The sequence below is a fragment of the Haliotis cracherodii genome, unplaced genomic scaffold (assembly GCF_022045235.1).
Source record: "Haliotis cracherodii isolate W230 unplaced genomic scaffold, xgHalCrac1.p SCAF_11, whole genome shotgun sequence".
Taxonomy (NCBI): Eukaryota; Metazoa; Mollusca; class Gastropoda; order Lepetellida; family Haliotidae; genus Haliotis; species Haliotis cracherodii.
The window spans coordinates 17087188-17105157 of record NW_027266266.1 but is presented as its reverse complement, the minus strand read 5'-3'; the positions used below and the strand labels follow the sequence as shown (position 1 = coordinate 17105157).

The 17970-nt window shown below is 39.9% G+C and overlaps 2 protein-coding genes across 2 annotated transcripts in view; one reads left to right on the top strand and one right to left on the bottom strand.

Moving 5' to 3' along the window:
* The window catches only part of LOC139455476 (protein MTO1 homolog, mitochondrial-like), a 191453-nt gene extending 184223 nt beyond the window's left edge, over positions 1–7230 (bottom strand). Inside the window, exons 1-5 of the mRNA XM_071237026.1 lie at positions 7207–7230; positions 4365–4573; positions 3481–3576; positions 2477–2532; positions 573–735 (exon numbers count right to left, since the gene is read on the bottom strand). Coding sequence (XP_071093127.1) covers positions 573–735; positions 2477–2532; positions 3481–3576; positions 4365–4566 — 517 coding nt within the window. The 5' untranslated portion in view covers positions 4567–4573; positions 7207–7230. The remainder of the gene's footprint in view (positions 1–572; positions 736–2476; positions 2533–3480; positions 3577–4364; positions 4574–7206) is intronic.
* A 2476-nt stretch (positions 7231–9706) lies between these two features.
* The window catches only part of LOC139455475 (mannan endo-1,4-beta-mannosidase-like), an 80667-nt gene continuing 72403 nt past the window's right edge, over positions 9707–17970 (top strand). Inside the window, exons 1-2 of the mRNA XM_071237025.1 lie at positions 9707–9761; positions 10553–10778. Coding sequence (XP_071093126.1) covers positions 9754–9761; positions 10553–10778 — 234 coding nt within the window. The 5' untranslated portion in view covers positions 9707–9753. The remainder of the gene's footprint in view (positions 9762–10552; positions 10779–17970) is intronic.

Here is a 17970-nt window from a genome sequence, read left to right as displayed (position 1 = left end):
GAAATGACAAATAGAAAGTTAACACTCGCCAATCAGAAAGCAGGGGTTTTTTTTAGCTTAACAGCACTGGTTTCAAACTGGTGTCTTCTATTCCTACTACACTTTGAAAAACATTTTGATAAAGTTCACGATTTAAAATTTGAAATCGGAACAAAATAAAATTTGTCTGATAGATGTCTGAGATTGTACGGTAGTACTTCCCGTGGGATATGGAAAGTCTCTTCCGATGTCTAACATAAGTAATTAGCCATACTTTAGTTCGGTTGTTCAGAATGCTCGATGTTAACCTTTCCAAAACACATTCAGACTTTCACGATCCTGCAAGCAATGCTGTGATTGGTTGAATGAAAGGTTGTTCTGCCATGACCTGTAATAAGATGTCCTCAGATTTTTGTGTAGCGGCAGTGAGTACTAAGATCTGATTATTATGAGATTGTGAGTGGGTGTTTTGAAACCGCTTTCAGACAGAATTCAGCTTCGAACATGTACTTGAACCCTGGACTTTGGCGTGATGAGCGACCCCTTCAACCACTAGGCTACCTCAACAGCGCTGTTGTTTGATATGACTGTACCTAGAACAACTCCTTGACATCGCTGTTTTGTGACATCACTTCCTGTGTTGGTGAGTATGAGATCTTCTACAGGAGCTGCTAGGACAGTTAGATTGTCGGTGTTGTTGATCTCAGTTTGTATATGTTGTTTGTACAGTTCTCTGTCTATCTGTGCTCTTGGGCCCTATAAGATAAAACCCATTGTAATCGCTGTTAAAATGATTTATCAGCATCTTAAAGGGTTCAACATTTTGGCAATTTACAAATCTATAAAGCTATGTAAAGTTTCCAAAAGCATGATATAGATATACTACTCAAAAGAAGTTAAGGACCACTCAATTCTTTCACATTACCATAGTTAATCTGTTATGAAAAGACATCGGGTGGTCCTTAACTTCTTTTGAGTAGCATATATAGAGATCATTAGTCACATGCATTTCCATATTGCAAATATATATTAGGAATAAAACTGTCAGAGTCTTTGGCAAGCATAAAATACATATTTTCTATTCCAAATATATAATATTTAAGATATGGAAATACATGAGGGTTATAATGTCTTTTTCATATTATGTCATTCTTAAAATAATGCATGTTTTAGATGTAATTTCACTCAGAGCAGCAACTCTAGAAACTGCGTATGAATACACTGTTTGAGTTAATCGCCGAATTTATCACATACTGAATTCGACGCAATAAGCGCCCAGTGCGCTCTCAAAATTAGAAAGAGGGCTCTAATTAGAATATTATTTTGGTGAAAAATTGAAAGAATACAAATTTCGTGGTTTATGCTGACAGCCTGAAATGTTTACACAAGACAGATATATTTTCCAGAGTTTAACTGCCTATAATTAAGGGTGCATATAACACGTATTATACATGATAATAAGTCTTATGTACATTGATCAATCAGAAGAAGTGTTAATTGGGATTGTTGACTAGCCAATATATTAGCAAATATCGCCATTGGCGCTTATTAGAGTGGGGTGCTTATTACGTCGAATACGGTAGTACCAAATGATTTACAACCATATTTGTCTACAGAAACACGGCAACACATTGGGAAATTCCTATCCAAGTATTTGGGGAATGATAACGTACAGTTTATTGAGAGAGAAGGGCACTGCACTGATTCATGGAGCTTGAAAGTAGTTCCTGGTGACCAGGGGGCACGGGTGGCCCAGTTGTCCATGGCGCTGCGATTTGCTGTGCAGAGTTGCGTCCCTTGGGCACGCCAGAAACCTATAATTGTGGGTTCGAATCCCCGTTCGTCCCGATAATGTTCCTTGGATTGTCAGCACCATACCCGTGCTATTGGGTTTCGCCGAAATTGTAAACGTCTGAGACCTGCATCACTTTGGGCTTTCCTCCCACTTTAAGCTGACATGCCGTGATATAACTGGAATACTGTTAAAAGCGGCGTTAAACCCAACGCACTCACTCATGAGTGACCCAGTGGTCTAAAGCACTGCAATTTGCTGAGCAGAGTTGCGTCCCTTGAGCAGGCCAGAAGTGATCGAGGGTTTTGAATCCCGCTTCACCCCAATTAAGTTTCTAGGTTTGTCAGCAAACTTTGTGCTCGTGGGTTTCACCAAAGTAGTAAACATATCAGACATGAATCACTTCGGGCTTTTCTCCCCAAATAAGCTGACACGCTATGATGTAACTGGAATACTGTTAAAACCACTGTAAACCAAACTCACTCACCTCATTTGCATCATAATACCAAGTTTATTGTATTGGTTTATTGCATCAATAACATCAGTCATGACCTATGATATAAATCTGTATTTTTTACTTATCTTAATACACGTACAATCAGAAACACTTGGTGATGCTGAAAAGTAAGTGATTTATCATGGGCTTATTGTGTGAATTTTTGGTTTTTGATATTACATAGCTGGTTGTCAGGAAACTGTCCCTACCCACACAGCTGGTCCCTTTCGCTTGTTAAGAACTTTGTATTGCACACCAGCTTTATCTGAAACAAACAAAGAAGACAACAGGTTACAATTGTGAAATTGTCTTAATTTTTACCGTATCTCCTTGATTCTGGCGGGCATGTGCAGTGTACCTGACGTGACAGTAAACTCAAACATGCCCAGAAAATATCTTTATTAATGTGAGCAAGGGCCACATTTGCGCATTAATTTCATGATCTACAGTATTTGTCATGTTGAGGACAAATGAACTCACAAGCTAACATGGTGGAACATCAGGCCTATGCTACATTCAGGGTTTTACACGACACACAAATATGCTTCGAGCACACACAAATGTATAGAATGGACGCAAAAAAAAAAATACTGCGTCCACAAGGGTGCGCAATAATATTCATTGTCTCTACAGCACATCAACAGCAGTGATGGGTGTCTGTTATTTCATCCATCAATAGAGACCACCGTCCACATGATTATTGATTCATTTCAGGCTCTAAGGCTAAAAAAAAGTCTTGGTTCTCAGGCACCACACGCGCGCATCATCATAAAGTTTGCCACATGTTTCATTTTTATTTCTATATTTAAAAAATATTAAAAAATCCTTTAGCCAAATACTGTATTCCAATGTTTCACTCTTCAAGGAATACATTTATGTAGGGAGGCCCTTTGCCAGATTGATACACAATTGTTTATCTGGTTACATAACTGTTTATTTGGTTACATACCAGTTTAAATAACAACATTATTTTTAAAATGACATCGCTGGCCCGCACTATATTTTCAGAAAACATTGCCTGAGAACCAATTCTTTTATTTTTTTAAGCTTAAAGTAATGATCAAGATGTACTGTACACTACACCACTACATTACTTTACAGGGCCTCCATATTGCCTTAAAAGTAGTTCTTGCGGATTTCCCGGACACCTAGTTTTTAAGTCAAAACCCTGTACATTTATAGCAAAATTCATGATATACTTAATGTAACATACCACATATCCTGGCACAGACTCCGTCTAAAGCATCGATCTCTCTCATTAGATGCCCTTTACCGATTCCACCGAATGAGGGGTTACATGACATAGCTCCTGAAAAACAGAAAGTCAGGAAACAGATTAAGTGAGTGGGTGAGTTTGCTTTCACGCCACTTTCACCATTTCAGTTATATCATGCAGGTCTTAGACCTTTCCCTCTTTGATGATATGTATCAGCCCTGGTATGATGCTGACAAACCTAGAAACATAATCAGTGAGTGAGTGAGTGTGTGTGTGAGTGAGTGAGTGAGAGTGGGTGGGTGGGTGGGTGTGTGGGTGAGTGAGTGAGTGAGTGGGTGGGTGTGTGGGTGGGTGTGTGGGTGGGTGAGTGAGTGGGTAGGTGGGTGGGTGGGTTTGTGTGTGGGTGGGGGGTGGGTGAGTGAGTGAGTGAGTGAGTGGGTGGGTGGGTGGGTGGGTGGGTGTGTGGGTGGGTGTGTGGGTGGGTGAGTGAGTGAGTGAGTGAGTGGGTGGGTGGGTGGGTGGGTGTGTGGGTGGGTGGGTGGTTGAGTGAGTGAGTGAGTGAGTGAGTGAGGTTTAACACTGCGGAAAACCCGAAGTGATGCAGGTCTTAGACATTTACCACTTTCATGAAATCTACAAGCACAGGTATGATGCTGTCTCACGGGAGTGAGCAACTTATATCTTGGTGGGTTAACACCAGAAATGTGCTTCACACATTGTGCCCATGTGGGGAATCAAACCCGGGTCTTTGGCGGGATGAACCAGCATGTACCTACAGGCTACTGGACTACTCAACTAGCCTCTAACCCAGTAGTGTTCTGAGCAAACGGAATCAGATTGAACCTAATATTGATCATGTCTGATCTCTATGCCAAGTTTACCTATAGTTTCCAGTTTGTGTGTAACAAGCAGCGTATCAGCGCCCATCCTTGCCGCAGCACATGCTGCTTCTGTCCCAGCATGCCCTGCTCCAACAACGATGACATCATATCCTGGTCGACCCTGGTGAGACAGTGCTCTACATGTTTGTCTTGAAAGGAGCTTCCTTAACTGTTGCATACTTTTCAAATTTGTGAGATTCATTTTCCTGCTGGAAACAATAGTGAATGTATTAATACAAGCCCTATAGTACCTCTCCCAGTAGCCAGATTTCAACAAGAAACCAAAACAGGGATTTATCTGACCCTACTCAAAGGCATCTTCCCGAAGCAAGGGAGGTAACTGACTTTAAAAGTCCAAGTTCCACCCTTGCCGAACCAGGCTGGAATTCCTGGTCTCGATCGTAGCGCCACCAGTGGCTATTATGAGTCATGTCCCTTCTGAGCCTCTCCTATGGACCAATCAGATTCCACCTCTCGTATCACTTGCATTAAAATATTGTTGACAGCAAGTTGGTGGTGTACATGCTTTGCAAATCCAGCAATCGACCGAAATCTACACGACAGTTTACTGACAGGATTTCGATTTCCTTGCGCGATTTTGATTGGACTATGCATCGACTCGTTAGTCCAGCCAAAATGTAACTCTATAATACCAGCCTAGTTTGGTAAGGGTAGAAACTGGACTTCTATAGTCAGTCAACTCTCTTGCCTCGTGAAGATGACCCAGAGGCTGGTAATCAGCCCTGGGTCAGCAACAAATGTCAGTAAAAACTGCCAGATTGGAATCATAAATTTCCCAATTCATGTTCATATAGTTATATAGAGATTCTCACCTAAGTGTCTTTTGATAATGAACATATCAATAAGTGTTGATATATTTTATATCAAAAGACACTCGGGTGAGATTTTATTTATCATCCAACATCATTCTGTCAGTTTTTTTCAGTTTGTAGACAGTAATAAGCAGTGTCTTAAGTGTAAAAGGTATTGCTAACACCTTCAGGAGCAGAGCCACTAGTGATGTCATTTGATTGTGACACCATGGTAACCAATGACATCACAATTTTCTGCAAAGCATTGTGATCCAATTTCATTGCACCCATGATCTCACCCAAGTCATATCTCCTGTCGGAGTCAGTTTTGGATGATAAATGGCTTTGTAAACATACTTTGTATTTAACTGATAAAAGCTCGAATAAGAGTAAGAGACTTAATGTATTTTCCACATGGCTGCATTAAATTCAATTATAAATAGGATGTTAAAATATCAACTTCAATAAAAGACAGTAACAAAATAACAGTATATTTCCGAGTGTGCCTACCGAGGGCACTTAGTTTGGAATTCTTGATAAATGCCTGCCTGTCATATACATGATATAGATGCCGACCTTTCGGTATGCTTTACATATTATTTTGCATAATTATATAGAGAATGCCACCTGAGTGTCTTTTGATATCAAATATATCAACACGAGTTGATAAAAGTGGAAAAATTCCTAGGCTTGCCGAGGATTTTTGACACTTTTAACATGTTTAACAACGAGTGTTGATATATTTGATGTCAAAAGACACAAGGGTGAGATTTTATTTATCATCCAACATCATTCTTCCAACTTTTTCAATTTGTAGACATAGACATACTACTACACTTGAGACAGTGAGGTGCATGGCAATATAGCTTTACACATCAAAGTGACTGTATAACTAGCTCTCTGTAGGGCTTCGATGACAGCATGTTGAGGATAAAGACGCAAATGGAAATTGATTATCACCAGAGACCATAAAATAGATCTATCTTATGGTGTCTGTTTTCATATTTTAGGATATTTCCTGAATGTAAGTTATGTCTGTGTATATGTGTTTACTCGTCCAAAATGAAACAAATGAAAAATACATGTGGCGATGTGACAGAGGTACTAGGCTGGCCACAAGGAGGTGAGGTGAGGTGAGGTGAAATGGGGTTTAACGTCGCGTCCGAGATTATTGCACTTATATAGCGACGAGCATGCACGTGTGTGTGTGTGTGTGTGTCTGCTTGTACTAGTCCGGAATGATGCCGATTTATAGTGCTTGCACACTGAGATACCATGCCGCAGTTTAACATGAATACCCCACTCAGACACAGTATACTGACTCCGAGCCGACCAGTCCTTGTTTTAGCCCCTTAATGCCGAGCGCCAGACGGGGTAACAACAAATATCATCTTTTAACGTCTTTTGGTATGACGCGGCCGGGGATCGAACCCCGGACCTTCCGCTCTCCGGGCGGATGCTCTACCACTAGACCACAAGGCAGTCCTGGTCACAAGGAACACTGGTAGGAGAGTGATTGGCTTCATTCAATCGAGGCATATATGTATATTGTGATCGCTGTGCAGAGCTCTATTGTTTTGGTTTGAATTGGGCATGTACCAACACGTGGGGAAATCATTTCATGCATGATTTAAAAACATACTTCAACGTTGACGTAAAGTCACTTTAAACCCCATTTTACCTCAGTAAAGTGACAATATACTATTTGCACGAATTTAAGACGCATATGTCTAATAAAACCTCAAAATTCACTATAAGGAAGTTCATCTCACGACACATATCGGAAATACGTCAGAAGTGCAAACATGTCCCTACATCTCATATTCCACGACCGTACATGATCACCACAAGTAAGTATTGAGTTTGTGTTATCCGCATTTCTATGAACGAAAACCGGACAGTTCACACATTGAATTTTATTCGAAAATCTCCTTTGTGCTGGACATGTCACTCATCTCAAAACCTCATCAATGTCGCGACAGTGTGTAACTTATTATATGCAGCCAATGTGTATGTCCTGTGACCTTCACCTCGTTTTCTCGCCGATGTCTGTTGTGTTCCCATGCTGTCAAAAACATCAACGCAGCGGTAAGAGAACGATGTTTTGATTGGACAACCATTTCGGGGATTTCCGTTTTTAAACCAATCATATGTGACGTGACAATGATATTGCAAGTTAAACCCTTCAACAAATTCTCCCGAAGATGTAAAATTCACATGAATGAACGAACAAAGATAAGTTTAAATGATTTACAAGGAGAGTATATATGTACATGTATCCGGTATTTTTTAATCCTACTTAAACAATTTGATCATCATCTTGTCTTTTAAGAAACATGCAAAGCTCTTATTCATGAGATAGGTATAGTTGCCAGATGAAATACATACTTTTGTCAACTTTCATCATCATCATCATCATCATCATCATCTTGAGAGTGAGAGTGATGTTCCGACTAAACATTTAAAATAATATAATATATCGACACATCATCGACATGATTAAAATATGTCAGAACATTAAATATATCTAAATGTGTTGAGAAGGCAATGTCTGTCAGTGACATATAAGAACCATTTGAAAACACATCTTTCTATCGCGTGCCTGCAAGCTTGCAGATAAATAGGGCACTGAAGCTGTAAACAACGTGTTAAAGTGGATCATTATTTCAGTATTTAATAGGTATATTTGTTTTTTTGTTATGAGTGACTAAATAAACGAACGTTTAAAAACGTCTCAGGCAACCAAGTTGGTTTTAACAGTATTCCAGTTATATCACGGTCTAACCAGGATCTCCACTGCAGACCTAGTCTAACCAGGATCATCACTGAAGACCTAGTCTAACCAGGATCTTCACTGAAGGCCTAGTCTAACCAGGATCTTCACCGAAGACCTAGTCTAACCAGGATCTTCACTGAAGACCTAGTCTGACCATAATCTTCACTGAAGACCTAGTCTGACCATAATCTTCACTGAAGACCTAGTCTAACCATAATCTTCACTGAAGACCTAGTCTAACCAGGATCTTCACTGAAGACCTAGTCTAACCATAATCTTCACTGAAGACCTAGTCTAACCAGGATCTTCACTGAAGACCTAGTCTAACCATAATCTTCACTGAAGACCTAGTCTAACCATAATCTTCACTGAAGACCTAGTCTGACTATAATCTTCACTGCAGACCTAGTCTAACCATAATCTTCACTGAAGACCTAGTCTAACCATAATCTTCACTGAAGACCTAGTCTAACCATAATCTTCACTGAAGACCTAGTCTAACCAGGATCTTCACTGCAGACCTAGTCTAACCAGGATCTTCACTGAAGACCTAGTCTAACCATAATCTTCACTGAAGACCTAGTCTAACCAGGATCTTCACTGAAGACCTAGTCTAACCAGGATCTTCACTGAAGGCCTAGTCTAACCATAATCTTCACCGAAGACCTAGTCTAACCAGGATCTTCACTGAAGACCTAGTCTGACCATAATCTTCACTGAAGACCTAGTCTGACCATAATCTTCACTGAAGACCTAGTCTAACCATAATCTTCACTGAAGACCTAGTCTAACCATAATCTTCACTGAAGACCTAGTCTGACTATAATCTTCACTGCAGACCTAGTCTAACCATAATCTTCACTGAAGACCTAGTCTGACCAGGATCTTCACTGAAGACCTAGTCTAACCAGGATCTTCACTGCAGACCTAGTCTAACCAGGATCTTCACTGAAGACCTAGTCTAACCATAAACTTCACTGAAGACCTAGTCTAACCAGGATCTTCACGGGTCTGATCCAATTTCGTCACCTCACAACCAGCAATGAAGGGTTAGGAAACAAAACTGTCCCCTAAAATTCTTGACAAGTATAATTATGCTTCCGACATTGTTGAAAGGTGTTTCTCTTTTTTTTAAAATAAGGTTCATAGTCTTAAATTTAAATCATATCTGGTTTTGTAGCTGTAGCTGAAAAAATATCTGTGCTTTATACAAAATCACACCCCACCAAAACCACCCCCTACCCTATAACCACCCCACATCCCCAAACACCAATAGAATATTAAATGATTGGCCCCTAAACCCACTGGGGCGGCCGGGTAGCCTACTGGTTAAAGCGTTCGCTCGTCACGCCGAAGACCCTAGTTCGATTCCCGAAATGGGTACAATGTGTGAAGCCCATTTCTGGTGTCCCCCGTCGTGATATTGCTGGAATATTGCTAAAAGCGGCGTAAAACTATACTCACTCACTAAACCCACTTAGTTTGCTTAACGAGCCAACAGTTGGATCAGTATATTGATAACGTGAACGGTTCAATAACGTTAACTCCAAAAAGACATTTATAAACACGGTTATCTAAAGAAATATGATGGAAAACTATAGTATGGCGCTTTTGGGAGTGGACGAAGGTATGTGCGTCTTAATATAAGCTTAGTCTAAACGCACAGGCACTATATGTCCTTTAAACAAACCGAAGATAAACAGCTGACGTTTTGCTTAGAGATGTATGTCAGGTCAAAAACAGTCACTTGAACCATTACACTCACTCCACATAAACGTTCGAGACAGGGTGCTACACCAACATGTCAAGGTAAGTCAGTATTGCGGCCAGCTGATTATGAAATAAGATATAAATATTACTATATGGATGTTTTATACTGATTTCATGAAAATTAGGCTGTTTATTTTTGGTTTAACGAGGTATGAATACACGTTTTCTGGCACGAATTTCGTAAAATCAGTGCGAAAACGACGAATATAATCATTTCTTCCTTATCTAAGTTTTAGTAAATGCTGCAATGAAGATGACATTTTTATCTATTTACAAACTGTCAAGAAGCATATCAACATGAGTGAGTGGGTTGAGTTTAACGCCTCTTTTAATAGTTTTCAAGTTCAAGCACGGGTATGGTGCTGACAAACCTAGAAACATAATTCGAACCGGGATTCGAACCCACAATCATAGGTTTCGTGCCCAAGGGGCGCAACTCTGCACAGCGAATCGAGGCGCCTTAGACGACTGGGCCACCCGTGCCTTCATACCAACATAATGTCAAACAAATACTACTATTTTATCAACTTGTCACCTGATAATGAACATATTGTATTTTAAGTGATGGAACCGTTTATTGAAAATGTAGACATTATGTTCTGATTAATTTATCTCAAGTTTACATAACACATTTATCAACAACACAATATTTCATTGGGTGGCGTCTCCTGCGGGCTACAGACACCACGTTTTTATTGAAAGAAACATAAAAAAATAACTAGGGCTTTTTTGAATGTTTGTCTTTTACATTTCCTAGAATATCGAGCACTACATATGACAGGAAAATATATTTTATATATGTATTGAACATTTATATATCTCATTTATAGGTATGTGTTTTTTGTCTTCGTGCTGCTACCAATTGTTTTGAGTCAACCCAATGACCACAAGGCCACCCCAGAGACTGTAGCTCTGTACAATCGCCTGAAGGAATTGGCAGCCAACCCAGACACCATTATGTTTGGTCAAAGTAGTTCCACGTGGATGGGGGCGGCTGGAGGACACGCCCCTTATGACGTCACAACCAACACCAGCAACCGTGGGTGGAGTTTCACGGTATGTCAGATGAAGAAATGTTCATTAAAGTTCTCGTTAAAGGGGGACATTGCTCACTGATATAAACTTAATTTTCAGTCATTTTTTACAGTGTGAGGTTGTGATTAGTGCCGAGCACCCGATACTATCAGTTTGTGAAAGTGATTTATAAACACATCCTTATGATATAGTCGACCGCTTCCGTGGTCTAGAGGTAGAGCGTCCGCCCGGAGAGCGGAAGGTCCGGGGTTCGATCAAATGACGTTAAAAGATGGTACTTGTTGTTACCCCGTCTGGCGCTCGGCATTAAGGGGCTAAAACAAGGACTGGTCGGCTCGGAGTCAGTATACTGTTTCTGAGTGGGGTATTCATGTTAAACTGCGGCATGGTATCTCAGTGTGCTAGCACTATAAATCGGCATCAGTCCGGACTAGTACAAGCAGCCACACACAAAAAGAAACACAAAAGACGTAAAAAATTGGCACATGTTGTTACCCTGTCTGGCGCTTGGCATTAGGGGCTAAAACAAGGACTGATCGGCTCCGAGTCAGTATACTGTTTCTGAGTGGGGTAGTCAGGTTAAACTGTGGCATGGTATCTCAGTGGACTAGCACTATAAATCGGCATCAGTCCACACAATTTAACATAATGTATTTTTATTACGTAAAGGGTTTTACACTTCTATTTAGACTTAGAGTAGACAGTGTCTGTATCTTTAGGATACTCCGTAAGAGCTAATATGATATATACCACTCAAATAAAGTTAAAGAACACCCAAAGTTTTCCTAGTATGTTGCCCTTTCCAGGAAATGTACAGAGTTAACGTTCGGATTTGTGTAGTGACTATTCGTTGCCGTCACATAATATGACATGAATGTGTGTGCCTAGATGAGATCGCGTAGTTGTAAAAAGGAGAGTATCACTTGTGTTGAGGTTGGTGTTCAGATGGATCGATTCCTGTGGTGTACTGAAGTCGCATTCAGTAAGGAAAAGCATTCTGTTGTCATCCTCCGTAACTATCATGTTGTGTGGTTAACACAGGTATTATTAGTAAGTCTTTGTTTGGAAATTAAATAAGCAAGTCGCAGACGTAGTTATAACATGAGACCGCGTTTGTGCCATCAGTAACTATTTGCTTGAAGGAAGTTATTTAGTGTATATTATAGAATGTTCACTTCATTTACTCGGCAGGTGCAACGATGCTTCAGATTGTTTTTAAATAGAATTCAGTTGTAAGTATGAGGGTCCTTTCCAAATACTCCCGCATGTATTACTGTAAAAACGCCAGTGGTCTACCTGAGCTTGGTTTCGTTGCTAGGATTTGATGTGCGTTCTTTGCTGTAAATTTTGTGTATTTTGTTTGCAACCTGTGCTTATTCATGACAGAGAGCATCTTATTGGGTTGATAAAGGGACCGTGTCTGTCTCAATGGCCCGTATAATCAGGAGCGACGCTTGCCAAATAATTACAGGGGTCCACAAACGGTTTAGGACACAGTGGTGATGTCGCCAAGCAGGAATCTGTGACGTCAACAATGAAGCAACGTCATTGTTTATTGTGTCCCCATAAGTAATGACATCACAGAATAGATACGTCAACAATCAGCTGACATCATAGACAATCAGATTATCGGCAGTGTACGCTGCCGGAGGACGTGTTGCTTTCGGAATGTATCACAAAAGCAAGTTTTGTTGTGACAGAAACGGGATTAGGCAGAGGTTAGTCAGAGGCTATATTCTTTGATGCGAAAGCATTTTCTTTCAATATTCAAACAGACCTTCGCGTTATGCATTCACTGCAGACGACTGTTTAGATTTGGTGATTGTATTCTAAATTCCTCTGTCTAGTAATTTAGTATGAATAATAGACAAAGCTTATGGTGACAAGGAAAGTGTTGTTGGCAGTGTCGGCATTGTGGTAGTGAATGAATGGGCTTGATACGAGTGTTAAATGTGCTTTTAATTGAATGTGATTGGATAACTAGTATGTTGCCCTTTCCAGGAAATGTACAGAGTTAACGTTCGGATTTGTGTAGTGACTGTTGATTGCCGTCACATAATATGACTTGAATATGTGTGCCTAGATGAGATCGCGTAGTTGTAAACAGGAGAGTATCACTTGTGTTGAGGTTGGTGTTCAGATGGTATAATTAGTAAGTCTTTGTTTGGAAATTAAATCAGCAAGTCGCAGACGTAGTTATAACATGAGACCGCGTTTGTGCCATCAGTAACTATTTGCTTGAAGGAAGTTATTTAGTGTATATTATAGAATGTTCACTTCATTTACTCGGCAGGTGCAACGATGCTTCAGATTGTTTTTAAATAGAATTCAGTTGTAAGTATGAGGGTCCTTTCCAAATACTCCCGCATGTATTACAGTAAAAACGCCAGTGGTCTACCTGAGCTTGGTTTCGTTGCTAGGATTTGATGTGCGTTCTTTGCTGTAAATTTTGTGTATTTTGTTTGCAACCTGTGCTTATTCATGACAGAGAGCATCTTATTGGGTTGATAAAGGGACCGTGTCTGTCTCAGTGGCTCGTATAATCAGGAGCGACGCTTGCCAAATAATTACAGGGGTCCACAAACGGTTTAGGACACAGTGGTGATGTCGCCAAGCAGGAATCTGTGACGTCAACAATGAAGCAACGTCATTGTTTATTGTGTCCCCATAAGTAATGACATCACAGAATAAATACGTCGGCAATCAGCTGACGTCATAGACAATCAGATTATCGGCAGTGTACGCTGACGGAGGACGTGTTGCTTTCGGAATGTATCACAAAAGCAGGTTTTGTTGTGACAGGAACGGGATCAGGCAGAGGTAAGTCAGAGGCTATATTCTTTGATGCGAAAGCATTTTCTTTCAATATTCAAACAGACCTTAGCGTTATGCATTCACTGCAGACGACTGTTTAGATTTGGTGATTGTATTCTAAATTCCTCTGTCTAGTAATTTAGTATGAATAATAGACAAAGCTTATGGTGACGAGGAAAGTGTTGTTGGCAGTGTCGGCATTGTGGAGGTGAATAAATGGGCTTGATACGAGTGTTAAATGTGCTTTTAATTGAATGTGATTGGATAACTAGTATGTTGTCCTTTCCAGGAAATGTACAGAGTTAACGTTCGGATTTGTGTAGTGACTGTGGATTGCCGTCACATAATATGACATGAATGTGTGTGCCTAGATGAGATCGCGTAGATGTAAAAACGAGAGTATCACTTGTGTTGAGGTTGGTGTTCAGATGGTATAATTAGTAAGTCTTTGTTTGGAAATTAAATAAGCAAGTCGCAGACGTAGTTATAACATGAGACCGCGTTTGTGCCATCAGTAACTATTTGCTTGAAGGAAGTTATTTGGTGTATATTATAGAATGTTCACTTCATTTACTCGGCAGGTGCAACGATGCTTCAGATTGTTTTTAAACAGAATTCAGTTGTAAGTATGAGGGTCCTTTCCAAATACTCCCGCATGTATTACAGTAAAAACGCCAGTGGTCTACCTGAGCTTGGTTTCGTTGCTAGGATTTGATGTGCGTTCTTTGCTGTAAATTTTGTGTATTTTGTTTGCAACCTGTGCTTATTCATGACAGGGAGCATCTTATTGGGTTGATAAAGGGACCGTGTCTGTCTCAGTGGCCCGTATAATCAGGAGCGACGCTTGCCAAATAATTGCAGGGGTCCACAAACGGTTTAGGACACAGTGGTGATGTCGCCAAGCAGGATTCTACCATGAAATTGATGAATGCTTGATTCTGATTGGTTAAAATGAGATTTCCTTTTTGCTACGGAAACCCCATTCAAATATAGTAAGCCATTTCACAAAAAAACCGTGCGTATGAAAACATAGATAGCCTACATATCGATTCACAGAAAATGGCTGCCGATCTATCACCAAAACATATCTATATTTCCTCTAATACACGCTGGGTCTCTAATGCTAGACAGGTCTCTAATACACGCCGAGTCAAGGGCTCTCGCGAAATTAATAGACGGCGTATAGTGTCAAACAGAGGAAATACGGTAGTTTAATAAATTGATATCGGATGTTTGGGGCGTTCTGGGCCGCAACCCTGACTGCTTCGATGACGACATTAAAAGATTTAACGAAGGCATATCTTTTGCATACAAATGAAATGTTTATGAAACTGTTAGATCTACAGAAATGTTCTATGGTGACCAGAATCGGAACAATTTAAGCTATTTCCTCATTGAAACAACCGACAATGAAAGTAAAATATAACATTATAAAAATTGTTTGAAAAAAACAACATTACATCAGCTGGGACAGTTAGTCAACGTGTTAATGTTGAACAGCATCACACTGGGTTGTCTTCTGGTTTCCTCCGTTACTGTTAACAATTTCTTTGGCAGCCATAACTGAGAGTGCAGTGCAGTGCAGATGGTACAGTGACAACCGGGACACGTTAGGACGGTTCTCATTTCAGGGTGGGGAGGTATAATTCAAAGATTCACACATTCAAAATAAGTGAAAGAGTAATAAAAAAAATTAGAAAATAATAATTGTTCATTTTTTAATTTTTTGGTAACTTTTTCTGAAACCCACGAACAGGTAATTTCATATTGAAACAACCGACAATGAAAGTGAAATAAAACATAATAAAATATGTTTGAGACATTTTATTCATGACAACATGGTGTTTACAAACCTTTTTCTGATCGATATCCATTACCAACTCCGTCAACCACCACCGTTGGAATTTGGCAGGAGGGGATTTGAAAGTGCATCAGAACACACTCCCTTTCGAAAGTCCACGAAAACAATGTCCCAACTGAAGTGACAGCTTATTATACTTGATGAAATTCATTTCAGAACACGCACAGTTATGAAAATTATACACGACCTACTATTTCTGGACCACAGATGTCTAAGTTCTGTCACTATTTGGCTTTGGATCCGTGAAATCTTGAAATTGACAGGTCACACCATGCAGATTCCTCGTTTCAAAATATCCGGCTCGTCTGCAGCCCAAACAGTGGCTGTTCAGTCATACTCAGTTCCATTAGTAAGCATATGGATGTACAAGCAGGCTCGATCAATCCCAGTAAATCTACAGGTAAATGTTGAACCACATCATAGATCGGGGTTGTCATCTTGCTTCTTTTAACTAGATCAAGTTAATGTAAACACATGATTGTCAGCCATTGACAGCTGTGAGGTAACCGTGATTTAGGTCAAGTTCTGCCACATCCAAGTTCGGGGTAGAGAGGCATTTACTATGATGTTATTCTTGTTTACTGGGGGTAATTGCTATCTAACTAATAACTCTTAGACATGTTAAATGTATATAGGAATGTTTATTCATAAAGTTTGCTGTAGAAATATATTCGTTTAGCATTTTAAAACCTTTTTCTATTACCCGTCACCCCTACAATAGAAATGATGGCATGTTCGATTTCCAAGAAATGACCTCTCTCACAAATTTCCGAGAAACGACAGCCAAGTCCACAGTGTTCAACAGTGTGATAGAAATTAAAACATCTTTCTTTGGATTAAGTTAGGAGTGTTATTTGTCAACTTCGTTTGAAAAACTATGTGTTTGAACACTTATTATGAACTACTCGCGACTTTGGTGTTTTTTAATCTTGAACTTTAGTAATATTTGTTACATATATAACTACCTGTGACCACTTTTCGGAATGTTCTAAGATCGCGGACCTGTGCACCTGTGTTATTGCGCGTTGCAAGAGAGCGCCGTTTTCAAAGCGTAGTTGCAGTCATGGTAGAATGGAGATAAACTTACTGTGTTTTGAAATTTGATGTAGTCCCACTGTAGAATAGATACCTCTTTATTATAATTTGGAACTGAGCGCTGTGACGTCAACAATGAAGCAACGTCATTGTTTATTTTGTCCCCATAAGTAATGACATCACAGAATAAATACGTCAACAATCAGCTGACATCATAGACAATCAGATTATCGGCAGTGTACGCTGCCGGAGGACGTGTTGCTTTCGGGATGTATCACAAAAGCAAGTTTTGTTGTGACAGAAACGGGATTAGGCAGAGATTAGTCAGAGGCTATATTCTTTGATGCGAAAGCATTTTCTTTCAATATTCAAACAGACCTTAGCGTTATGCAGTGACGTGTGTTCACTGCAGACGACTGTTTAGATTTGGTGATTGTATCCTAAATTCTCTGTGTAGTAATTTAGTATGAATAATAGACAAAGCTTATGGTGACGAGAAAAAGGTTCTTGGCAGTGTCGGCATTGTGGTAGTGAATGAATCGACTTGATACGAGTGTTAAATGTGCTTTTAATTGAATGTGATTGGATAAACTAGTATGTTGTCCTTTCCAGGAAATGTACAGAGTTAACGTTCGGATTTGTGTAGTGACTGTGGATTGCCGTCACATAATATGACTTGAATGTGTGTGCCTAGATGAGATCGCGTAGATGTAAAAACGAGAGTATCACTTGTGTTGAGGTTGGTGTTCAGATGGATCGATTCCTGTGGTGTATTGAAGTCGCAGTCAGTAAGGAAAAGCATTATGTTGTCATCCTCCGTAACTATCCTGTTGTGTGGTTAACACAGGTATAATTAGTTAGTCTTTGTTTGGAAATTAAATAAGCAAGTCGCAGACGTAGTTATAACATGAGACCGCGTTTGTGCCATCAGTAACTATTTGCTTGAAGGAAGTTATTTGGTGTATATTATAGAATGTTCACTTCATTTACTCGGCAGGTGCAACGATGCTTCAGATTGTTTTTAAATAGAATTCAGTTGTAAGTATGAGGGTCCTTTCCAAATACTCCCGCATGTATTACTGTAAAAACGCCAGTGGTCTACCTGAGCTTGGTTTCGTTGCTAGGATTTGATGTGCGTTCTTTGCTGTAAATTTTGTGTATTTTGTTTGCAACCTGTGCTTATTCATGACAGGGAGCATCTTATTGGGTTGATAAAGGGACCGTGTCTGTCTCAGTGGCCCGTATAATCAGGAGCGACGCTTGCCAAATAATTGCAGGGGTCCACAAACGGTTTAGGACACAGTGGTGATGTCGCCAAGCAGGATTCTACCATGAAATTGATGAATGCTTGATTCTGATTGGTTAAAATGAGATTTCCTTTTTGCTACGGAAACCCCATTCAAATATAGTAAGCCATTTCACAAAAAAACCGTGCGTATGAAAACATAGATAGCCTACATATCGATTCACAGAAAATGGCTGCCGATCTATCACCAAAACATA